The sequence below is a fragment of the Rousettus aegyptiacus genome, unplaced genomic scaffold, assembly GCF_014176215.1.
Source record: "Rousettus aegyptiacus isolate mRouAeg1 unplaced genomic scaffold, mRouAeg1.p scaffold_m13_p_12, whole genome shotgun sequence".
NCBI classification, from domain to species: Eukaryota; Metazoa; Chordata; class Mammalia; order Chiroptera; family Pteropodidae; genus Rousettus; species Rousettus aegyptiacus.
Genome location: NW_023416287.1, coordinates 5,138,760 through 5,163,980, shown reverse-complemented (window position 1 = coordinate 5,163,980; position 25,221 = coordinate 5,138,760). Strand labels below are relative to the sequence as shown.

Genomic DNA, 25,221 nt, shown 5'->3' with positions numbered 1-25,221 from the left:
CAACACAGAATATCCTATTCGAAACGTACTACTGTTACTTCCTCTCATCTTCCCTTTTAACTTAGAAATATGTATAAAAAAACACTTGAATGAACCTGCTTTAATTTCCATGCACATTCACCAAAGCAGCTCATCCTTGACTTTGGTGCTGTAGAGAAAGAAGGCTTTGTCCTGTGCTGGGGTTTGAATCTGCTAGAGACGCCCTTTATCTGAGCAGAAAACAGGAGAATATCTATCGCTCTCTACCTGTGTCTATATCACTCCATCTCTCCATGTAATATTGCGTTAATTATCAAAAAGTAACCTATGGTTAGTTGCAGGTGAAGTGTATGTTCTAACTTCTTATAACAAACATTGACAGATCACGTAAATCAATGTGATCTCTGATAGCTGTCATGTTTTGTGAGACTCGTGCTAATCCCATGAAAGATTAAATTTATAGAAGTTTAAAAAAACTTGTCGTTAACTGTCTAATATCTCAAGGAACTTCTCGTCTCTTTTCAGACACTTAGGACATTGATGTTGAAAAACTGTTTAGATTTAAATCTTTTGCTTCTGTTGATGGAGCTCGTGTGATGGGTGGGAGATGAGAATTCTCTAACTTTGTTGAGCAGGGTACTGGCATAGTCCTATCTTAAAAAAGAAGTTTCCCAAATATTAATAAAGTAACATATAATCAGGAAAGGGAAATTGGGAAAGTACAAATGAGAAAAAATTGAATTTCATGTCACCACCCTGTGATAACCGCTAAGAATAGTTTTATTTCCTCTTCTATGGTCTCTGGGTAGGTTTTAAAGTTCTATTTAGAATCACAACGTGTCCACTTCCTGTCTTGCTTTATCACTTATCATTACATCTTGCATTATCACATATCGGTTAACATCAATTTCTACCTGAATAAATAATAATTCATGTTTACTTACACAGATTGAGAAACTATAGAAAATTACGAAAATGGAAGAAAAAAGTCACCTTTAATTCCTGACATCTAGATATAAAATCACTGTTCCATATTAAAATTTTAATGTATTTCATTCCTATATTTTCCCAAGTACCTCAATCGATATCTATGTAGATATATTTTTTAAAAATAAAATTGACATCGTAATTTTTTCCCATGGCGCTACTTTTTTTGAAACTGGCGTCGCGGTAAGTGCTTGTCGCTGTGGGTATCTCTGGGCCACTTAACCTGTCTCTTTTGCTGAACCTTTAGCTGCATTTTTATAAACACTGCTTTAATGAGCCCTCTTAGATAAAGAGCCTCTTTCTGGTTTTAGACCTATTTTCTTAGACTAGGTGGCCAGAAAGAGAATGAGTCTTAAAACAACACGAATGTTTATTTATTTTACTAAGCGGCTTTGTAAACCTTCCCAAGCATTTCATCTCTCGGGTGTTAGGGCCTCATTCCCCTCTCCAGCCTCGGGGCCTGCAAGGTTTCTGCTCAGAAAGATTATAGAAACATTAACGATTGGCACATGGTTCCCTTTGATCTCATCCTTTTCTTATTTCTAAGAAAGAAAAAAAGGAGCCAGGTTTCTCCAAAAAGACTAATTATGATGTCTTTTGAGGCTTTAGAAGCATCAATTAGTGGCTGAGTTTTCAAAGCCTCTCTCTCTCTCTCTCTCTCTCTCTCTCTCTCTCTCTCTCTCTCTCTGTTTTTTCCCTTCACATGCTGATTATTACCAGCTGATTAGTACCTGGTGGTCGTCGTTTTGCTGGTGTTGGGGGTGTCTTTGGCTTTGTTACATGCTCAGCCTATGTGTCTTCATGAAAGTCCATGTCAATTTGCCACAAATGCAACCTACACCTCGAGCATGTGATTTATGAAATAAAAAGGATTGAAATCAGCTCAGCGTCCAGGGTCATAACCGGCGCATGCTGTGGTGACATTGTCAGGATGACATTTTTCTTAGAATTCCCCTCCACGGCTCTGTGCAGCCGCATTCTGCCTTTCCATCCCTTCTTGGTGGATTTATGACAAAGAAATAACTTTTCTCTAAAAATGACATCTCTTGAGGGCTCTTTGTGTCAAAGAACTTAACTCCCTGGAGCTAGATAGATTCAGTAGCAGCAGCAGAGTTTGGGAAAGGGGGTTGGAATGTGCAGGGAGCCCGTGTGAGGCCCGAGGAATCTTCCGGAGAGGCGAACATCCAGGGATGACATTGAAATGACCTTGCGGGCCTGCTCGCTGCTATGGTCTGGGCACCTCTAGGCCACCGGCTCTCACTAGGACCTCTCTTCCTGCTGCTTCCCCTCAGGCTGCCCTCCTCCCAGAGATGGATCCCCCCAACTGCCCAGCACCCCACCTCCTCCATCTCTTAGAGCAAAGTTTCCCACTGGTGAATCTGATTGGCTGGACCTACACCCACAGGCCCGCATCCTAGCGAAAGGATGCCAGGAAACTGCGTTCTGACTTCTAGAATGGAACGGTCGACACTCACGACCTGGAAGTTCGTGAAAAAAAATATTCGAGAGAGGGCAGGCGGGCACGGAGGCACGGGAGGCCCACTTCGCCGCAGAGCCGGTCCTTCTGTGAGCGGCGTCCGTGTGGAGAAGGGGCGCCCGGCTGCACGCGAGGCTCCCACTAAATCCTAGTCGGATGAATCGCACTGGAAAGTTCATATTTTAGTCCGAAGATATGCCGCGACTGCTCCTTACCACGAGTTCTGACTCAGTCTCAATGCCGGAGTCGCTACACGTCTGTACCTTAAAGTCAACAGGATTTTTAAGGGTCTGACATCGATGCATGCATTGAGGGCTTGGGGAAATGCTTTGCCTTGTGCCAAGTAAAAATGAAGGCAAGAATTCAAAGCAGCAAAAGCTGATGACACTGTTGGCCCAAAGACAGTGAGGTGTCCCTGATTTTGTACGATGTCGTTTTGCAGGAGCTTAGACAAAAATGTGGACAGTCCTGGAAGGGCCGCAAAGGGGCGGGGACAAGAAAATGCCAGATTCTGGAGTCACAGCGCCACCTGGTGACTAAAAGGGAGCGCCGCTCCGGTAATGAGTCCACGTGATTCGAATTTGTGTGAGGCCCTACGACTAGATCTAGGGAAAAAAAAAAAAAGATAGAAAAGCAGCTATGGACTCTTGTACATTGTGACCTAGTGAATTCATCAACAGCTATATTGCGTTACGTATTACTGTGTTAATCCCTAAATACACAGTCTCTCATTCATTAATCCGTGTATTTATTTGTTAGCTAATATTTGTCAGGCATCTACCTCCCTGTTGGTGCTGTGAACACAGAGATGATGAAGCGGCCATATGCCCTTCGGTGCTCGCAGGACGATAGGGGAGACAGAATTAAAAAGGAATAGGGATGTTAATGGGGTGGGTGGGCTCTCTGGGAGGTACACGTGTTTAAGGAATGCTTCCTTGATGGAGAAAAAGGCTGAGTGTTGAGGATCAGTAGAATTGAGCCGGGTGGACAGGAGAAGGGGCATCGAAGATCGCAGGACGAGTGCGTGCAAAGGCCCTAAGGCAGGAGGGAGGAGGCGGCATTCACAGATCGGAGGTCCAAGAGGCTAGAGCACAGTGAGGGAGAGGAAAGATGGTACGAAGTAAGGCGAGAGAGGGAGGCTAGATCTTGGGGAAGAATCCACATTATACCCGCGTGCAATGGGAAGACGGAGAAGAATTCCAAAGAGGGCCAGGATAAAACCATTTACAAAACTGTTGGGCCCAATACAAAATGACATTATTGTCTATTACCCAGCACAATGAGAAGGGTCAGAAGAACCGCAAGAGAGCGAAGGGGAGGCATGTTCAGTGGTAGCTTAGAAAAGTACCCGACTGTACCAAGTGAAGAATTGAAAGGGGTTCATGATAACCAAGGAAGGCTTCGGACGATGGATTAAATGAAGGGTCACAGGGAGTACTGGTGACCATGGGGAGGAAGCAGGTGAGGACAGGAGGGTGTAATCAGCCCAGGGAGGACGTTTTTCAGTAAGAGTCCCTGCTTTGCATCGATCGGTTCCAGAGTCCCTGGTTTGCAGGTTTTTACTTCAGAAAACCTAGGAGATTTTTTTTCCTCCCTTTTTCATTTGGGAATGAGACACTTGGTCATAAGAACATTCCAGAAGATGTGCACCTGGGGTGTTTACCAGAGGTCACAGATTGGTGCGTGGCTTGAACGCTCCATCCAGCTGGTAGACATAGCAGGTTCAGAATTTATGAGAAAATCAATTTGAGTGGCTTCGACATCATGAGGATGACTGGCTCCTAGGAAAAAGGCATTGTCTCACAAAGAGAATGGGCTGCAGGTGACAGCTGCGCCCGCTGGATGCGGTCAGCTGGATGCAACAAGTCCCTCCCTGAGGGCCATCAATCATTTATACTTCCTGCCTGGCCTCAGGAGGCCTGGGAATCTGCTCCGCACCCTGCCCCCACCCCACCCTCCGCCTCAGCGGTGAGAAGCAATGGAGACTGTGACTCCTCCCTCTTCTCTCTCTCTCTTCCCCTTTCAGCCCTTGGCTTGCATTTCTTTGCGTGCGCACGACCGCCTACCTTTATTTGATAAGGAAGGTCCCCTGCACCGCCTTCCCCGCCCGCTGGGGCTGAGATGAGCGTCAAGCGCAGGACGCACACGCACTGTCAGGTGCGCCGCCTGGTCCTGCTCCCCCTTCCGTTGCCTGTTACCTTCCATCCTCTGACCAAATCTCAGCTGAAACTCAGATACTGCTGGGAGAGTGGAGACCTCCTGAAATCCCTTAAGGTGTGCTCCTGTAGCAAATGGGACTGATTTCCTCTCTAAATCTGAGATTTTAAATGTCCTTTTAAAATATATTTATTCTACGTTCTAAAGGCAGATTTTCATTTATCTATCTATCTATCTATCTATCTATCTATCTATCTATCTATCTATCTATCTATCTATCTATCTATTTTTAAAGAAAATAATCGTTCTGGTGATATTTTGGCAAAATACCCTCTAGGTGGACCCCAGAGGCTGGGGGCCCGGGGAATACTGCCGCGGTCCTTGGGCGCCCCCTGCAGGCACTGAACAAATTACCACGTGATATTAGGGGCTGGCGCCTCCTCCCGGTTTCTCACGCCTCAGGGGCAGAGTGGGTCATCCCATCACGATTTCCCTTTTAAAGTCTTAAGAACCAGGAGCCTGGCTCCGATGTTGCAGGTTTTGGAGGGAACTCATGCAGGCACTGCTACGAAATAATGTGGCGGGCTCACTAGTGCTTTGCGACAGAGTCTAAATTAAGCTGCAACGTGGCTGGACAATTTTTGTTCCCCCTCGATTTTCCAGTCGACATTCCTGCCATGTGATTCGCTGTATGTTATTTACAGGGTTTTCATTCCGGTATTGACACACAGTCTTTTATTGTCGTATGTGTTCTTCTTGCGGCTATTAATAACATACATTGATAACACCCACCTGCTAACATACTGTGTGATTTACTTCTGCGTTTTGACTCTGGTGTGCCTCTCATCTCCATAGCTACGTGGGCCATGCCTACTCAGCGCCAGTAGCTGCCGTTGTGCAAAATTGCGGGCTCAGGGTCACCAGGGCTCTGCTTTTACAAGCTCAAGCAACACAAAACAAAAAAAAATCTGATATTGTGGAGTGATATCTCCTAATTTACATACATTGGTCCAATTAAGTAAAAATACTGTGTGCGTCAAAGTAGTAATAATAATAATAATAATTAGGAGGCACAAGCGTCGTAGCAATTGGTCAATAAATGAATAGGAGTGCTTCCTCCTTTATGTCATCTGGATTATCAGGGCATATCGATACACATCTTATTGCCAAGGTCATTCATTCTTAGCCCTTTTTTAGGTACATCTGTTCATCCATATATTTTTGTGGGATTGATGGGAAATAATTTCCCTTCAGCCTCCTCAAGGCCCTGCCCCAGGCCCGGCCCCGCCCCAACGCCGCCGGGCCGTGCGGGCGCCCCCTGCTGCCCGTGGCCGGAGCCTGCGGCCGTTCGCCACGCCCCCCGGTTTCTGTCGGCCCACGGGGCGCTCCCTGCCCCTTTAATTGGCATGTACCAAGTCCTTCCAGGTGACGTTTGCTCCCTGAGTCCTGAACGTGAGAAATCCTCGGTGTGACACCCCACAGGAGGGAAGGTGGGCACGGCGTTGTATTCTGCGGGCGCTCCGGGCCAGCGGGGCGTGAGGGAGGCCAGGGGGCGGAGCGCGCGGCCGCGGCCCTCCCCGCCGTGCGCCGTAGTCCAGTCCCAACATGGCGGCCACCATGAAGAAGGCGGTGAGTGGGGCGCTCGCGGCGCGGGATGCTGGGGCGGCGGGCGGCCGCGGAGGGGCCGGGAGGGCGATGCCGGCGTGCTCAGCGCGGAAACCCGGCGTGGGGCCCAGGGCCGAGGCCCCCGGCCCGGAGGGCAGCCCCGCGGCGAGGCCCGCCCGCGCCCCGCGCGTCTTCTTAGGCCCCCGGCCGGCCAAGGCGGGGCGCCGCCCCGGGACCCTCGCAGGGCTCTGGGCCGCCCCTCGCGGTGCTGGGGATGGCCCTGGAGAGTACGAGGGTCCCGCGGCCCAGGCCTCGTCACTGGGGCGTAGGAAGCCGCAGGTCCCATTGACTGCAGCTGGCCATACCGCTGGGCGCTTTACCTGGGGTTGTCGCATCTGACCCTCCCAGGTTCACCGGGGGAGGTAGTGCCGGTACCGCCCTGTGCAGGTACAGAAGCTGAGGCCCAGGGAGGAGGAGTCACCTGACCAAGGTTACGGACCTGCGAGGAGCGGAGCAGGAGCCTGCATTCCTGGATGGTCTGGCCCCAGAGCCCCTGCGCCCGGCCAGAGCCGCCCATTGCCACGCTCGCTGTCTCTGCGTCCCCCAGGCCCAAACCGTGTATGGTGAGGATGCTGATGGGCCAGAGCCCGGAAGCCCTGCGTTTAGTATCCCTGATCCTCCCAGGAATTTAGCCAAGGATATGGGTTTTCCTCCACTTTACAGATGGAGAAACTTAGAGCGGTTAGTGGCTTGGAAGTGACTAAGCTAATAGGAAGTAGACCTGGAATTTAGACTCTGGTTTTGCTTCTTATTTTTTTTTTCCCCCAAAGCACACTTTTTTACCTATGAAGCAAGGTAAACTCCCGTTTAGGGTTTATAATCCAGTAAGTCTACCCAGATGCTTAAAGATATCTAGATAGTAGAAAAGTAAAATGGGCAGGGGGCAAGGAGATAATATCTGGTAATTACTGAGACTTTACTGTGTGCCAGTCTTAGTTCTGAGTGTGTTGCACACATTATGCATTTTAATCTTACAGCCCTTTTAGGGGAGATATTGCTTTTATCCTTCCTATTAGATCTGAGGAGCACAGAGGCAAAGTTAGGATTTAAGTAAACACAGGTACAGGGGACTCCGGAGCCTGTGATTTTACTTCTGTGATGTCTGATGAGAGTCCTCTGGCTGAAAGGATTTGCTTTCCAGGTTTCGTGCAAGTTTGTTTTCATTCCATTTCAAGGACCACATGGGAACCCGCTGCCTTAGCTCTCCTACTGTGCAGCGCCCTGTAGTCTGAGCCACCTGCATCTGGTGCAAGGTGGCCACCTGTCCCTGTGCATCTGAGATTGAGGGGGAGCTAAAACTGGGAAAGCCTCAGGCAAACCAGGAGAGCGGCTCTCTTCGTTGGTCTACCCTGCATTCAGTTCTTATGGAGTACCAGAGCGGGCCAGGGCGGTGGTGATTCAGACAGGCCTGACGCTTTGGGTGATTTGCTTTACCTCTGTTTTGCATTGAAATCAAATCCTCTGTTGTTAGGCATGGCCTTTAACTTTGTGGAAGATACGAGTTCCGGTTCACCCTGTTTGACAGGTGTGGGAACTGAAGTTCAGAGATGAAGCAGACTTAGAGGAATGGTAGTCCGGGGACTTTGTAACAATTTTGATTACAGACATTTTTTCCTTTCATTCATTCAACAAGCCTTTTGAGCACATACTACGGCACAGTCTCAGTTTTCCATGATGGAGGTGACCGTAGTCAGGAACAATGATGTTTTCCTCTCATCGTCATGCCCTAGTAGGACATTGGCTCTGGGGGAGAGGCGGGAATCAATCAAAGAGTCACACAGAAAACTGCAAAATTTCTAACTCTGATAAGAAGTGTGAAAAAGTCTTTGGGAAATGAAATCTGAACTCAGGTCTGCTATGTGATCAGAGAAGGTGTGGTCTGTCGGGTCCCGTAGGGAGGGGAAGAGAGGGCTGGAGAGGAAGCGAGGTGTTCTGGAGGGAGTTTCTCCTGCAAAGAGCTGAGTGCATTTAACAAAAGGAAGGCCAGAACGGTAAGAATCTGGGGAGGAGAGTCGAACCTTGACGGTAGAACATTTAGAGGGGTAGGCGGTGGCCAAAACATGCAGGATTTTCTTCTCTATGTCAGTAAGGCCGGCGTGATAGATGTGACATCTTCTTGTAGACGTGTCCAGGGCTGTGAACACCTGACAGGCCTGTTACACAACACGTTTCCCGCTGCCCCTCGGGAGAAAACATGCAGGCACGCCAGGCGTGGGAGCGAAATGCCACGGGTGCCCTTGGAGTGTAACAGAAATCGTTTGCAACCTGGCGTCCTTTGCGTTTGTAACACATTCCGCCCCAACGGGTCATGACTGTGCTGGCGACAGTGTTTAGCAGGACGACTTATCCTTCCGTCTGCAATTCTGCTGTCTAAGGCCTGGCACCTGGCCACTAGGAGACCACAGCCGGCTGTCTGTCCACGGGCCCTCCTCAGGGGAGCCGTCTTTGACCCTCCTACCTGAAGGAGCCCCTTCCACTCCCCTGCCCCCAACACTTTCCACCCCATTTTCCTGTCGCCGTCCCGTGGATCACCATCTAGGAAAAAGCTTTGTCTTCGCCTGGCTCCTCCACCGGACTGTAAGCTCGCCAGCATTCACGGGGGCGGGACCACGGCTCTGTTCACGGAGCCTGCCACACAGGAGACACTGAATACTTACTCAACGAACACGTGCGTGAAAGGTGACTAAAAATACAAAGCCAGATTTTGTATCGTAGAGACTTGGGAGATGCCCTGGTCGGGGTCCAGTGGATTTTCATTTTTGTCTTGAGTCTTGTACAGCTACGTTTCCCTTAGGCCTAGCTTTTTTTCTTCTAGATCTGGAGCTTTTCTTCCTGTGTAATGGTTTTTGGTCGGCGTTACTCAGGAAGTAAAGCACTCAGCTATCATTTAGTGAAAAGCGACTCCATCCGCAGGCTGTGCTAGGTGCTCGGTGTATCGGCCCTGCGAGGTAGGGCTAGCTTCCCCACTGTACAGGTGACAAACCCGAGGTGGCTCCACAGGATTTTGCACAAGTGGCCGTGGTCCCCGCTCGTTCGGGTTTGAATCCACCCTTAGTAATCCCGACACCTGTGCTACCTCGAATACAGAACAGCTCCTTCCTCCTTGACTTCTCCCCGTCAGAACTACATCTGACTTCCTTAGAAGGAGGCATTCCTGAGCTTTGGGGGTGCGGATCCTTTGAAGAAGCTCGACGAGAGCTATGAAGACGCTTCCAGAAGAATGCACCTACAGTACATGCCATTTCGCATATAATTTCAGGGGGTGAACGGACGACTCAGTGTCCACAGACCCCCAGTTAGGAATTACCCCTCCCTGCCCGGAGCCGCAGGCACCGGGGGAGTGTCCCACCTCGGTGGAGTGAAAGTGGGAGTCGCCGCCGCTGCCAGTCGGGCCGGCGCAGGCTCCTCCCTTCCTGCTGCGAGCGGCACCCCACCGGGGCGCGCCACCCACCACGGTTCAGCCTTGAACCCCGGTGAGAAAACCGCCGTCAAGGAAATGCCCCCCTGTGCTCGGCGGGGCTGCAACAGGAAACGCCGTCTCCGACAGAGGAAGCAGGGGCCGGGCTCTCTGCACCTTTTCAGAAACCACGTACGTGAGGGTCTGACCGAGCGTCATTCAGATTCACGTGCAGAAGCCGGGCATTCAGGCTCAGGTGTGTGCCCGGAAGCCCTGCGCTAGGTGCTTGCACGTGGATTACCCCGTAAAGCCTCACGAGGCCAACTCTGGCGTTCCCTGTGCCCTGTTTCTTAGGGAACGGCTAGTCCTCGTGTCACGAGATGACTCGAGTACCAGTGTATCTGCATGTGGACTTTCCTTTGGTTTCTCTACTCAGTTCTTTGTTTCCCAACTTCCATGCCCGTAAACATCACGCACATGGTTGAACACTCAAGCTGTATGTGTCACGTGTAAAGGGTTGTTTTTAAGATGCCCACTGGGTCTTTGATGATGGGCCAGGTGCATGTACAACTGTTTATTGGCTGATGAGAGCCTGGGGCGGGGTGGGTGGGATTCTAGGCGTCTGCCTTTGTATTCCAACCCCCGGGGGCCAGCGTCTGGAGGAATGAAAGCTGCGTGTCTTACGTCACTGGTGATGAGAGAGCAGGTGAAGGTGGGGGGCAGGTTACGTGCACCACTACTGTTATCAGCAAAAGGCCCAAAAGTGGCCCTCGTTAAAACTATATGTGCATTTCTTTCCTCCGTTAAGTTATAACCGACTGCTCTTCTTCCTGTTTTTTGAATGAGGGGAAACTGAGGAGCATCTGGTGTTTAACTGTTTTTCAGGCTGCAGAAGACGTCAACGTTACCTTCGAAGATCAACAGAAGATCAACAAATTTGCACGGAATACAAGTAGAATCACAGAGCTGAAGGAAGAAATAGATGTAAAAAAGGTATTGAAAATATGTTTCTAATTTAAGAAATATAGAAGTTCTTCATACTATCACTTTTTAAAACTGAATTCTATAATTTGTGGTTTTTATCTGTGGACGCTGTCGCTGATGACACGATCCACTCTACTTAGTTTAAGAAGAAAGACGTTGTTTAAGGGATGTGAGACGACGTAGAGGTGGATCAGGGTGTGACTCGAGGCTGAGGTTCAAGGGGCAGTTCCCAGAACCACATGTCAGGGGACTTGGCTGGCTTGGAACGCTTTTGCCCCCACTGATCCCTTTGAGGAAGCCGCCACCGCCACCCCTGTCAAGCCGAGCCCTCATGCCCGTGGGCCAAGGTCTGGTTCAAGTGCATTTGGTTGGTGGAATTTAGTTATTATTTGCTTTCGTCCTATCATCAAGCACAGCGGAGGACTGTAGGTTTGTTTTTTTGTTTTTAATTCTCCCATAGGAAGGCAGAATTCACACAAAAAAGTGAGAAACTGTTACAGTAGGAGACTTTCCGAGTGGCCACGGACACTCGCTGTCCACCACGGGGTGCCGGTAGCAGTCTGGAACTGTCCAGAGGACAGTGCGTTAGCTCGCTCTGAAGTCCTTCCTTATGAAATGCCATCGAAACTTGTCAGAAAGTCTTATTTCAGTGTGATGATGCGTTTGTGAAAGACTCCCTCAGGGAGTTGGTGTCCCCCAATCAGAATTGGCTTTTAGCTTTTAACGGGGAATGTTGGACAGTTTTCATTGCCGTTTACTTTTGCGTTTATAGAAACAACTCCAGAATTTAGAAGATGCTTGTGAGGACATCATGCTTGCAGACGACGACTGCTTAATGATACCTTATCAGATCGGCGATGTTTTCATTAGCCATTCTCAAGAAGAGACGCAAGAAATGTTAGAAGAAGCAAAGGTATAGTGAAGTGTGACCCCGGGTGATGACGTCTAGCTCTTAAATTGGGATTTGTGTCGTTGAAAGAACACGTGACTGTAGGTGTAGGGGACATAACAGATGGGAGCTGGTATCTCGCGGGTTCTTACGACGCCCCACACGTGCTCCGAATGCTTTGCAAGTGCGATTTTATTTAATCCTAACAGTGGCTTTTTGAGATAGGTGCTGTTAACCCCAGTTAGACTTGTAGAGGCTTAGAGAGGCCGTGGGACTTACCGAAAGTGACAGGGAACAGTCCCGTGACTCTAGAACCTGCGCTGTAAATAAAAGGTGTTTAGAAACACAGAATGTTATGTTATATTAGAAGAGAAGACTCGCTCGTAATTCCATTACACAGAGATCATCGTCACCCATAGCGCACGTTTTCATGGATTTCTTCCCTGTCCTCCCCTCTTTCTTTGCGTATTTTTGCTTCACGCTTTGGTCAGTTAACATCCCAGTAAGAGGATTTTCTCGTTGTGTTCGACGTTCGTTTACCCGGCAGGCCTTCCCCGGGAGCCTGCTCTGGGCCAGGCACACACACGCTCACAGCATCATTTTTGACGACCGTTTCCTGCCGTGTTCGTGGACATGGATTCAGCTCGCTCTTCCTCTAACATCATCATTTGTTTCAAATATTTCCCTACAGTGATTCTGTAGTGAGCATTTTTATACCTAAGTCTTCGTTCACGTGCAGGAAGTTCTTTTAACTAAATAACCTGAGAAGTGTAATTACTGGGTCAGAGCGCAGGTTTGTTGACGAATTTTGAGGTGCAGGCAGGTCCTCCAGCTGTGTGTGGGGGGCGGTCACAGCGTTTGTGTATGAGGAGCTGACGGCAGGAAAATATTTTCTGATTCTTTTAAAATTTGCTTCATTAACTTGACGGTTATTGAAAATGTTAGTCTACCTTCTTTAAATGTTGTAGAAAGCAAAACTTTTCATGAATTAAACCCACATTATGAAACCTCGGGAAGAACTATCACTTTTACTCCTGGATCTTCCTGTACATAGATATCATATGTCAACCTCTTACGTTTAAATCTTCTCTTCCATAGTAAAATTTTGTAATTTGGGCTTTAAAAAAAAAAATCTTAAAATACGCTTCTTAGGAGTATGTCAAAATAAGTTTTTGTCACTATTGTGCAATCCTTCCCCCTGCCTGCCCCCCCAGATAGTAAACTTTTATTTTGCTACTCATTCATTCATTCATTCATTCATTCTGAAAGTATTGTTAAGTGCTTGCTCTGTACCAGGACCTGCTGCGTGGTAGGGACATGGGGCAAGAAAACACGCCTGGTCCCTGCCCACACGGCGTGCGTCGTCTAGCTGGACGGTCCTCGGAGTCAGAAGTTCTGCCCGATTTGGACTATAAGTTGTTGTCCTTCATTATCGGCGGCAGTGTGAATTTTTAGCATTTCCTCCAGTCTCGTAGCCTTTTCTGTGGACAGCTGGAAGAGGCCGTGTCGGAATCCATGCTTGTGACCAGCTGTTTACCGAAGTGCCACAGGCCTTGCCGGATGACTCTTCCTTTATTAGGGGAGGATAATTTAGAAATTAATTTTCTTTTATCTCTTCTGTGTTTTAAATCAGCAAAAACCGAGAAAGCAAGCTTGATTTATCTTAAAATAAGCAGATATACACCATGAATTAAAAATGCCCGTGTTCAGGCTTTTGGCTTAGATGTAGTTATCAGCATTATTGATTTAGCTGCCTGTCCCAGTTTAGGAAATTCTTGACCTGAAAGTCTTCCCGGACGTTTTGTCAGACACGGATTCTCAGCAACATCTGGCCGAGTAGAATTAATCTGAGCAATTTTTTTCCAGAAAAATTTGCAAGAAGAAATTGACGCCTTAGAATCCAGAGTGGAAGCAATTCAGCGGGTGTTAGCAGACTTGAAAGTTCAGTTATATGCGAAATTTGGGAGCAACATAAACCTTGAAGCTGATGAAAGTTAAACGTTTTATAATACTTTTTAAAATTTGTTTAATAAACTTGAATATTGTTTAAATGATAATTTCCTTTCTTCAAATGATATGGAGAGCAAAACTTTCTTTTTTTAAAAAATTTTCTTTTATTTAATGGAAACTTGCCTATTTTCACATGTCTTGCTTATTTATTTTATATTTTTAAAAGAAGACAGTATTCATCTATGTATTTTGCATAACGATTATATCAAATGTAGGGATCGATGTCATGTTATTAAAGACAGTTCAGCAATCGTTTATGCTTCCATATTATCATTTAGAATACCTGTGGCAGTTTTTGTAAGGAAATCTAACAGGTGCGTCTCGTCGTTTATGTTGATTTCCGTTGCTATTCAAATGGTGAAAGGATAACAAAGAACTAACTCATTTCACAGCTGAAACTTTGTCATATACTAAGAAATATGTAAATATTTCATTTTGAAATATGCAGTATATATTCTATCAGAACCTGCATATTTCACATGTCTCTTACATATCTATAAAAATCAAATCTTGGGGAAAGTTCTGGCAAATACCAAGACTGGTTGAGCTTCATACAGACACAGTGCAACGACAGAAGAATGTTTTGGAAACCAAGAGATGCATCAATAGGAAGAACTGTTCAGTGCTCTTTAAAAATGATGCTTTAGAGTTTATGTCAGTGCTCTGTAATTAGCTAGGGTTTATATTGATAACGATGTAGACGTTAAGCAGCTGCGTCTTTAAAAATAGGGCTTTTTCTTTTTCCTTAAATAAAGAGACCATTTACCCCTTCAAGCCCCCAAAAGACATGTATTTTGGGATTTGGGAGACCGAATAGTATGAAATTCCCAGCAGATGGCACCGCTACGCCAGAATGCCAGTGGAAGGATCATAGTACAAAAAGGAGGGTAATTCTGGGATTAAATATACATAATTTTAAGAGGAAATGTCATTGTTTTTTTAACTTCGAGGCTAAACTTTCTGTATTATTTAGAAACAATGCAGGCTTAAAGCTAGAATATATAAAATTCAGCTTGACGTCAAGGCAACTTTTTGCTGCAAAATTTTCCCACATAGTAATATTCAAATTCTAGAAAATGACTCTAAAGGATATTCTTTTCCTGCATCCATTTGGTTAGTGTTCAGGTAGAGGCATGAGGCTGGGAGATACATTGGTCAGGTTATAGCTGGAAATAGATAACACACTCAAATTATAATAATTTCAGAAAACTTTAGCCAAGGTTACGAAGGTGGAGAGTTTCGTACCCTCAGAGGCCAGGGGAGACAGCAGCCACCCCCCTCACTCTGTAACCCGGAAAAGGGCCACCTTCATTTGCGGGGGGTGGGGAGCGGGAATGGGGGGGTAACACAGTCGGGCGACCAGACACCCTGACCTCATTCTCTCCCTTCAAATTCCAGCCGGTGCCCGCCACTGGCCAAACCGACCCAAGCAGAGGGAGTCTATCAGAATCGGTCCGTTTCAGGACTCCGGAAGGGTGGTGAATGGGTGGGTCCAGCGGGGCAGCTGACCCAGGAAGGTGGCTAGCGGGGGACCGTTCAGAAGTTTTCACGACAAAGACTCATCCGATGTACGTGTCAGAAACTGGATCATGTCACTGCCTGGGCTTGAAACTATTATCAGTATGTTAGCAAGTAAGCCTAAAATAAAACGAACTTGGGGGCTGGCGATAACATCATACGTTGTCACTAACTTTATACCTTGTTTTTCTCAGTTTACCTGTGAAGTTCTAGGATATCAGAAATATGTAATTCCCACTTTCCTACAGTGTCCCAAGGCCTTTTCCTTTTCTGTCAGTAGCGAGTATCTGGGGCTAAAGACCAGGAAGCAGCATCTGAAGAGGTAACTAAAACTCGACTCCAGCCGGCAGTTGCCACTCACTTTTTAAAATTTTTTGCCAAGAATACTGATTTTTGTGTACAGTCACTATTTTTAGTGCAACTGTTTTTAAAGCATTGCAAGCTGAACAAAAGATAGTTGTAGAACAAACTTGACCATCGGGGCTGCCGCTTTGCAAACCCAGGTGCACAGCGTGCTGTGTCTTATCCAGGCTTTTAGTGGGAAGTAGGTGGTAGACAGTTTGCTCGGAACGTAGGGCCTCGTGAGCTGCCGTTCAGTGCCGCTGACTTCCTGTCATCTCGAAAACCACCGCCAGCTTGTCCAAAAGCCTTGCAAGCTCTAGTCAAAAGCTTGGCTAATTAGGGGAGGGAGGTGGGAAATGCCATTTGGGGTAGAGTTTTAACAGCTGGAGGCTAGGGGCGGCTCTAAAGGGCTTTGAATAGAAAGGCTATACACTCGACAGAGTGCTATTTGAAAAGAATTTGGCAGTTGGTAGATGGGTTTCAGTATAAAGAGATGGAGGTAGGGGTAGTGGATGTTCCTGCCCTTCCCCGGGTGCATCGAGTCAGTTGGCAGGTGAAGAAAGACAAGCAAGCTAGGACCTAAGAGAGAAGGTGAGATGTATAGGTCTTAACAGTAGCAGAGAGACGAGGAAGCCAAAGATAACTTGGGTTTGAGCACCAGCCCCATGCAGCCTGCAAAACAGGTTTTCTTTGGCTCTCGTAGTTAAAAACTTTTTGAAAAAATTTCCTGCCACGATAAAATCAGGAGATCTCACATAAAATTTCGGCTTGGCACCATTGGGACCATATTTCCCAGTGAGGATCTTCAGGGGCTCACCCATCAGACAAAGCGGGCTCTCCGCAGCTCGCCCCGCCCCCCTCCACTCCCTTCCCACGCCCGGCACCTGGCCTCGTTGGCTTTGACCTCCGGACAGCAGCAAAGGCGGAAGTGTCTGGCGTGGGAGGAGAGCCGGGGTTCGGCTTCGGACACGTGGCGTGGCTAGGACGCCCACTGTGTGAGACGCGCGATCGGCCACAGGAAAGGTAGGTTGAAGATTTTCCTTTTTTTTTTTTTCCGGGACGAGAGGGGTCAGGAAACGAGACAAGATTACCTTCCAGTGCTTGGGCAAAAAAAGGCTAAGAAGAGGAAGGTGGCAGAGGTCAAGGCCGGGGAGCCAGAGTAAGCTCGGGGGTCTGCCGGCAGCGAGACGGGGCCTGGGCCCCCAGGAGCACCCCGGGGCGGCTGAGACGGGGCCGGGTTTACAGAGGCGGGAATCTGCACTACAGTCGCTGCTCCTGGGATCCCCTGTGAGCCCGGGACTGGCCCCCACTCCACGCGGGGCCATTCTCATCCTAGAGAAGTGCTTCTTAACATTGAAGGTGCATGCACACCACATGGGGGTCTTGTTAAAGCGCAGGTTCGAGATCAGTGGTCTTGGGCTGGGGCCTGCGCTTCTGCACCTGTAACATGCTTCCAGATTCTGCTGGTACTGGTGGTCCCTGGGCCACGCATTGGGTGGCTAAGGCAGCCGGTCATGAAGGAGAGGAGGACTTGGGGAAAAATGCAGCTGGGAGGGAAAACCCAGTGGAAGAGACAGGCTGCGTGGCGATTGGAGCACCGTGGGGCACGTCGGAAACGTGCTGTTTCCCATGGCACTAAATCCCGAAAAAAATTCCCCCAATTAGGCGTAATGTATAAAACGGATGTTGCCTTGGACAACTCTCTCATAGGAATCGGATGAAACCCAATTTTTTAAGCAAGCCCTCCAGGTGATTCTGATTCAGCTAAAGCGCTAGCGTGGCTCAAACAATTCAGTCTGTTCAGGGGCCCTGGGGAGGAGACCAAACACCATCTGATAATCCTTAGCACGTAATTACGTCTGATGATGACAAGAGTAACGAGAGACGGCGGATGGAAGGAGCCTCAGCCGGCCGGCTTAGGGGCAGAGGGCAGCCGAGGGTGTCCTGGTGGACCCTGGGGTTAGGGCAGTAAACAGATTATAAAACAGCGAGCAATGGGTGACGCGAGGTTTGGAGGCAGAAGCAAACGTATTTTTACAAGAAAGTTCCCCGTGGAGCGAAGGGGCTAAGACTAGCGTTCGACGGGGTTGCCGTGTAGACGGAAGGGCTTTCTTTTCTCGTTTTTAAGATCAGGGGTATGCGAGTGCAGGCAGGAGCAGGTGGGATGGAATCCGGGCAGGAAGGCGACGGGGATGTCTAGGGACTGGAGGTGGCGGACCTCGGCAAGGGAGGGGCGTGAGTGAAGGCGGGGGATGGCAGGACGCCCGGAAAACAAAGTGGGAGGTACACCGAGGTACACCTAAGACCAGCTCTTCCTTGAGGAGTAAATGATAGGGGAAAAAAAAAAAAATTCAGAATAGCGATTACCTCCGGGGAGGGTGGGGAAGAAGTTATGGTTGAAGAAGCCAAGTCAGGAGGCTGGGTCGTGGGTACAGAGCTGTCTACGTCTAATACATCACATTCAACACGGACCCCTGTGTGCGCACGGATGCCACGCACGATAACAAGTTCTTAGGAAATGCCGTTAGTTACGGCAAGAATATAAACCGGAAAAAAAAAAAATGCATCTCGTGAGGCCGTTACTGGTATTTTACCGCATCGCTATAACATTTGTGTGTGTCATTTGACCTAAAATGCAGCATTGTTTCCCTCCATTTCTAAAAGTAGAAAAAGAGCAGCACCCAGAGCAGAATCCGTAATTAAAGATTACGTTACACACCACCTTTATGAGTGGGGCAGAATTTAAAGGCTGGCGTAAAGATTTGGTGTGAAAAATGTTAGAGAACAGTAGGGTGTGTGTGTGTGTGTGTGTGTGTGTGTGTGATTTCCAGTAACTAATTTTCTGCTAGAGCCTCCTTTCTGATATGTAGGGATAATTTTAATGTTTGGAACACCAAGAACAAGCGTTGAGTGCTTACTAGATGCTGACACGCTTCTGAATGCGTTTGGTTTATTCCTCCCTTTCTCACGATGACCTTCCAAAGCAGATTCTGTTATCACCTCTCATTGTACAGACGTGGAGAAGGTTCTGAGAGGCGAGACACCTTGCTCCGAGTCTTAACGGGCTCTTAACGCACAAACCGCACTTCTGAAATTTCTTTTGTTTGGTGATTTTATCAAAAAGAATTTCAGGTAGCTTCTCAAATATACATGTAAATGCATATGTGTATCTACATGAAATATAAATATGACATTAACAGAATAGGGAAAAGAAAAAAAATGAGTAAAAAAGGAAAAAGTAAATGAATTGACCACAGGGTCCACATGTTCGCTTTGCATGCCCTGAGCTTCTGGTTAGCTAAGGTGAAGAAAAAAAAAAAAAGATGAGTGATACCACATTAGAAAGAGCGGTCTATACCAGTGTCTTAGGAGGAAAGTGCATTTCAGAGGATTAAACCCTGAAAAAAAAAATTTCCTCCATTGGGCATTGACTTTGAACAAGGTAATAGAGGTTGACTTTAATGCCTGCTTCAGGGCAAACAAAGGAGCAGAATTCACGTGGCCAGTTCCTGTAAGTGGTTTAACAGTTAACCCCACTCTGATGGAAATAAATCTGCGAGAGGCTGACAGTAACGAGCCAACATCCACGTAGCCAGGTACCGTCTGAATCCTTTACGTATACGCTCACCTCATCTCCTCAGTCCTGTGAGGTACATGCTATCACCACCACCTGCATTTCACAGACGAGGAAATGGAAGCCCAGAGAAATTAAGGGACCCGCTCAAGTTGCCATGATTCTTAAGTAGCAAACTCAAGACTCAAACCCAAGCAATGGGGCCTCACCAAATCTGTGCACCCAACCACTCCATTGCAATACTGGTACACAAGTGTAGAACCTTCTAGAGGTCTCTCAAGCCCATAGTAACTTCAAGTGCCGAATGCCCCTTAGAAATGGGTGGGAATTAGAAGGCAGAGTAGTGACGGCCTCGGTTTATGAGGCATCTTAGAAAAACCCTTTTCACCAGAGACCCATTTCAGTTTAATCCTGTGAGATGAGAGAAGGTATCTGGTTATACCAACAGAACATCTGGAATCCTGAACTTGGCCTTGGACAGCACTGTGCATAGTAATACTGGATAGAAGGGGAAGAAGGGTCATTTCTGTCGGAAGCACTAGTCATGGTTTCTAATTTACTTTATAATAATATCTCTGACATCCAAAGTCATGCTGCCATTTGGAATAGCATTGGCGTTATTGGTAGATTTTGGCCGATAGATGTCAATAAAACCCTTGAAAACACAGATGTAGTTGAGCACATGTCTTAGGAAATGGAGGAAGTCTTCCTCAGGATGTGGTTGCAGTGGGAAACAATAGGCCTGAGGAGGACTTGGATTTAATGAAATGATCTATTCATTATTGTCTTAAATCATTGAGGTAAAACTCACGAAGTCCGAATTACAGTAGCTGGCGAAGGCAAAGGACTATGATTAAATTAAACTAGTGCAGAACTATGATGAATCTCATGTCTGAGACGACGCTTCCCTTGGCCCACACGCCTCCATCCTCATCCCTGTGGCCTTGGCCCAATGGCCGTGATGGCGCCTGTCTCTCAGTGAGTCTCCCTGTCTCCAATTCTGCTCACACACACTTCCCTCAATCTATCTTTACCCGGTAGCCTAGCTTACTCTCTCCCCAATTACCTTCCCTCCTTCTCAAAAACTCAATGTCCTCCTCTTGGCAAGAGCAGTGGAGAAGCAAACACATCACGTGGCCTGCGTGATTCTAACCCTGCCCACCCTTCCTTTTCCCCTTTCCTCTCTGCGCTAATCATACTGACTTTGTCCTATTCTCTGAAGCATGTCATGCTCCCTTGTCATCGGACCTGTGCCCTTGCCAGATCAAATCCCCCTGTGTACTTTGTAGCATGTGCAACGATTACATTTGTATTAATCTGTGCAAATCATTGGTATGTCTTCCTCATTAGACAGAAGTCAGAGGCTGTGCTGATATTTTCCTTTCTCTTATATCCCTAGCCCCCATGAAATCTAGTACTCAACATTTATCATGACCCAGTAGTTCTGCAACCCCTCCCCGCCCCGCCCATAAGTATCCAATAGATAAGGGAGTTTGTGTCCATCAAAAGATATATTCAAGAATGCTCATAGGAGCTTTATTCTTGATAGCCAAAACACCCAATTTCCATCAACAGGAGAATAATAGATAAATACATTGTGGTCTAGTCATACAGTGGAATACTACACAGCCATCAAAAGAACAAAGTACAATGACATATAAAAACAAAAGTCATTGAATCTCAGAGACTTACATAATGTTAACTGAGAGAAAGAGTGCAATTCCACTTATGTTAAGTATAAGAACGTTGGAAGGCAGGAGAAGGTCACCTTTTAGGGAAGGATGGTAATAAGTACCATTTACGGAGCGTTTACTAAACCCCAGGCACTTTATCAAACCCTTGAACCTGTCTTAACGAACAGACCCTCCCCAAACCCTACGGGGATGATTTGTCAGAGGAGGAAAGGAAGGGTGTGGAATGGGAAGGCCACACGCTGGTGAGTGCAGCGAGATCTCATTGTGTCCTGACAGGCTATGTCTCGCAGCTGCACAAAGCATGGCCTGGGGCTGCTGGGGGGACACTTAGCATTCCCCACGGGCCTGGGTCGCTGTAGGAACTCCAAGTATTGTCTTTCGGGATTAGTCCTGAGAAAAAATGGAGACTCCCAGAGGTCGCCCAAGGCCATGTAACTGAGGCCGCTTGTGCGCAGTTCTGACCAGGAATTCTATTGTGCAGATTGATTCTGAGTGACTTTTCTGCGCTTACTCTGAATGTAACACCATATTGTGGCTTCCGTGGGCACTGAGCACTTCCACCTTTCTGAGCCTCTTTCTCCCAAAGTCAAATGTTAAGAAGTATATTTTGCAGCTGCCTTGGTGAAAGGCTCGTGTAACCTGGCTTGGATGATAGTCATTATTTTTCCTGACTAAAAGAAAAAAAAAAACCACATTTTCATGGCTCCTAAGAAACCATGGGCACTATGCTCGCTGGGCCCCGTGAGGAAGTGGGACCCGCTGAGTGTAGATGGATTGCCAGGTGCCAGTGATGAAGATGGTGGGTTTTGGGGGGTTGGCGGGGGGGGGGGAATTGGGGGATAACCTGTGGTTGAAAAATGCAACCGAAGACAGAATTATGTTTTGATGGAATAAGATTCTACTCCTCTTGTAATTTTTAAATTGCCATAGTTACCATAAAAGATTCGGCCATCAGTGTGAAATGACGTTGGAGTCCAAATGATAGAGAAGACTTTCTGACTTAATGAAAAAGCAGGAAACAATCCAGAAAAAGAGACCACGCTTCATGGAAATGGTGTTTCGTGTCATTTGATCTGGTTTGGAGTGGGGCGGGGGAAGGAATTGGCGAAATGCTACAAAACGCTGGAGTTCAAACAGACCTTGATATAAATAGTGAATTGTGCTTTTGGGCTTTCAAAATACAGGATTCCGGTCTCAGGTTAAGTAGCATCCTGTCGGAGCCAATCTAAATATGCAGAAGCCCATCGCATCACACACTGCAGAGAATGCAAGACTCCCTGAAAGTTTTAAATTACCCATTTGCCTGGGGTCTGAACAATTCCAGAAGGCCTTTGAAAACAGACGGAAGGAAAGGAAAAAATCCCTCCAGCAACTTAGATGCTATTTGTGCATGGGATTTGGGTCGCTCTGAGCTAGTAGCTGGTGTCTGTAACCTTTTACGAAGGCCTTTGAAAGCAAACAAACACACAGGAACTGAGGAACGGAAGCAGGGCACTGAGCAAGTTCTACGTTTCACGCAGAACCCCACGGGATGCTCGCGTGTCTTCATTCCGGTCACGTAACGACAGCCGTGAGCCACGCAGGGCAGCGGGTGAGTATAAAACATGGATGGATTTCGGCGTTATAGCTGCTATTGACACAAAACCAAGACCATAACGCACCTTCCTGTTCTGTCAGGAGTGGCAGGCATAATTGTTGCAAAGACCAAGTAACGTGAGAGCAGATGAAACCCACAGAAAAGCCAGTGTGGATGCCGAGACAATGGCTCAAGCCACCACACAATCGTCTGGTGCGTTTGGCCCCCATTGTGATGGATGAGATCATCTTACCCCTAACCAACGTATGTTCGGACCGGAAACGCCATGCCTGGGTCTAACCCAGATGTCTCCGTTCCATGACCCTGCAGTTCACGTAACTGAAGGAAGCCGGTCGAGTGAGCAGTCGCTGCCCCGCGCAGAGGTGGTGGAATTCTCTAGTATGCCACAGCGCACACCCGCACTATTGTCGCCTTAACTATAAAGTCACTGCAGGTTCTATGGATAAAGGATTCTTAGTGGTCTTTCGTTTTAGGCTAACGTTATAGCTGTTAGAACACTTGGGAGTTGGGGAGATGGCGTTGGCAGGCAAGGATGTGCCCATCGGATGGGAGGAAGAGCATGTTGGCTCCGCCCAGCTTTCTCGGCCAGTAGGCGAGAGTTGCTGACGCTTCGATTGTTAAAGGAAATCTGGAAATCTGAATTTCCTTCAGGGTAAAATCTCCAGATTTTTAAATGTCGTCAAATCATTGAAAGAGTTAAAAGACGTTAAGAAGAACGGAACAAGAAGGCACAGGCAACAAACATCTGCAAACCGCATTCACAAGACTACCAACTCCTGGCCAATTCATAGGGAAATGAAAACATCCGAAGAGATCAGTGATCGCTGACAAAGGCCTTTTAATTAAAGACTAAAAAGGAAAGTCACATCTCTGCTTTGGTGTTTTAATAAAACGACGCTCTTCAACAATGTGTTTCCTATCTTTGACCCAAAGGAAAAAAAAATAAGATAAGGAAAAAAACCCAACAAATATAGGGCAGGGATATTTTTTACAACATCAGTGAATTGTTTAAATGTGGTTTGAGTTTATGTCTTATTCGGCTGCTGTGATGGGTTAAAGGAGATTTTAATACATTGCTCAGATGAAAAGAGGTGTGGAGAGTCTTCAGTAGATAAAAAACAGTAGTGGAGAGAAATTTTTTTTTAAATAACGGTCAAGAAAACATCTAAACAAACTTAAATATCACCAGAGAGAGTTCGCCAATAAGTCAATAAAGCAAAAGGAGTTATTAACCTCAAGACAGGATTGCTACTGGGGTCACGAGAAAACTGTCCGCCGTGTACTGTTTTTTATTGACACTTCAGGATAAACAAATAAAAACGTTCCATTTCAATTAAATGTTGGAAACTCATGTTTCATCTTTCTCGAATGCTGCGAATGGGCATACAACCACAGCCGTCCCGCATTTCCCCTTAAATCTTCTCTTGACTTCACAAGTGGAGCAAGAGGCACATTCTAGTGTTTTCCTCATGACAGCCCTGGACTCAGAAATCTACGAGATGCTAACCAAAGAGGGACAGGCCAAAGCTCTTTTCATTTCTGCGGGTGACCTTCTAGAGCGGAGCCCGTGAGAAACTAAATGGGACTTTAAAGTGTGCTTTCTGTTCATTTTCAGGACCTCCTAGAATCTTGGTTTGGTGCTGAAAGGGGTCTTGGGGAGTTACAACGCAGACTTTATGGATGGGAGTATTGAGGTACAACATGGCTGGCTCAGTCAGGGTCAAAGAGCAAGGCGATGTCAACTTCGATTCCATGTCTGTGGTAGGCAGCCTTCTCCCTGACTCCCGGTGACCCCGCCTCCTGCTCCTCATGCCCTTGTGTGATCCTCCACCTTTACATGTGGACTGGACCCAGCAAGAGGCTTCTCACGAATAGAGTACAGTGATGAGATATCACTTCTGTGTAGGCTACAGAAGACTGGTATTATCTTGGTTGTCTTCTTCCTCACTGTTCGTTCTCTCTCTCTCTCTCTCTCTCTCTCTACCTCTGGCTCTGCTCACACACTTGCTCTGGTAAACCCAAGTGGAAAGGGCCCTGTGACAAAGGACAGAGGGAGGCCACCCTCTAACAACCACTCAGGAACTGACGCCCTCAGTCCAACAGCCCTGGAGGGACAGACTCCTGCTTATACTAGTGGGCCTAGAAGCGCATCCTTCAGATGAGACCATGTCCCTTGTCGGTACCTTGGTTGCAGCCTCGTGAGAGATTGTGAGCCGGAGGCATCCAGTGCTTTGATTGATTCCAGACCCGCAGGAACTGGGAGGTGGTCTCTGGGCGCTCTTCACAGCTGCCGAGTTTTGGGGAAGTTTGTTATACGGCAGTAGATCCCTATTCCAATGTCTTGACTCAGGCCACTGTTCTTTCTCTAGTTGGCTGCCCTTATATCCTTTGTATATATATTTTTTTCAGTTACTGTGTCCACATCGTATCGATAATCACTGTGAGGACACTGTTTCAGGCAGCGTCCGGGGTACAGAGATGGGAGGGGCAAAGTCCTTATTCTCACAGAATTGTGCTTCAGTAGTGGGACCGCATTGTAGAATGGCCATCTTGGTGGGACACAACAAGATTTCTGTGAAGACCAAGAAAGGCCAATTTCTTTGTTGGGAAAATGAACATAACACGATCGGACGACTGTGAGAAATGAGCAGAGTTAACCGAAATAGTGCGTGTTGTGTGCCAAGCGCCGTGCTGTGAGCACTTTGTGGATATTCACTCGCTTAATCTTCATGACTTCATCACGAGGACGGTAGCGTCACTCCCATTTTCAGACAAGGAAACAGAGGCATGGAGATTTTAAACAAGGTCACTCTGGTAGGAATTGGCAGACCAAAATGGCAACTTGAAATCTGAGGTGTCTGGGCCATAAAGCCTGTGTTTTAACAATTTCATTCTCCTGTTTTTGGAAAAATGAAGAATGATGGGATAGCATATGTAAAGTGCTCAGCACA

General features: G+C 47.2%; 1 protein-coding gene across 1 annotated transcript; it reads left to right on the top strand.

Moving 5' to 3' along the window:
* Positions 1–6,097: 6,097 nt before the first annotated feature.
* Positions 6,098–13,800, top strand: PFDN4 (prefoldin subunit 4). The gene is made up of 4 exons (XM_016120832.2): positions 6,098–6,229; positions 10,548–10,655; positions 11,419–11,559; positions 13,402–13,800. Exons 1-4 carry the CDS (start codon positions 6,206–6,208, stop codon positions 13,531–13,533), a joined length of 405 nt encoding a protein of 134 aa, XP_015976318.1. The 5' UTR covers positions 6,098–6,205; the 3' UTR covers positions 13,534–13,800.
* Positions 13,801–25,221: the final 11,421 nt, after the last annotated feature.

Excerpts from the sequence above, each read along its gene's own strand:
- PFDN4 (XM_016120832.2), top strand. The coding sequence starts at position 6,206 with ATGGCGGCCACCATGAAGAAGGCG. Across the intron at positions 6,230-10,547 it reads CGGCCACCATGAAGAAGGCG|GCTGCAGAAGACGTCAACGT; the intron begins GTGAGTGGGGCG and ends ACTGTTTTTCAG. Across the intron at positions 11,560-13,401 it reads AAATGTTAGAAGAAGCAAAG|AAAAATTTGCAAGAAGAAAT; the intron begins GTATAGTGAAGT and ends ATTTTTTTCCAG.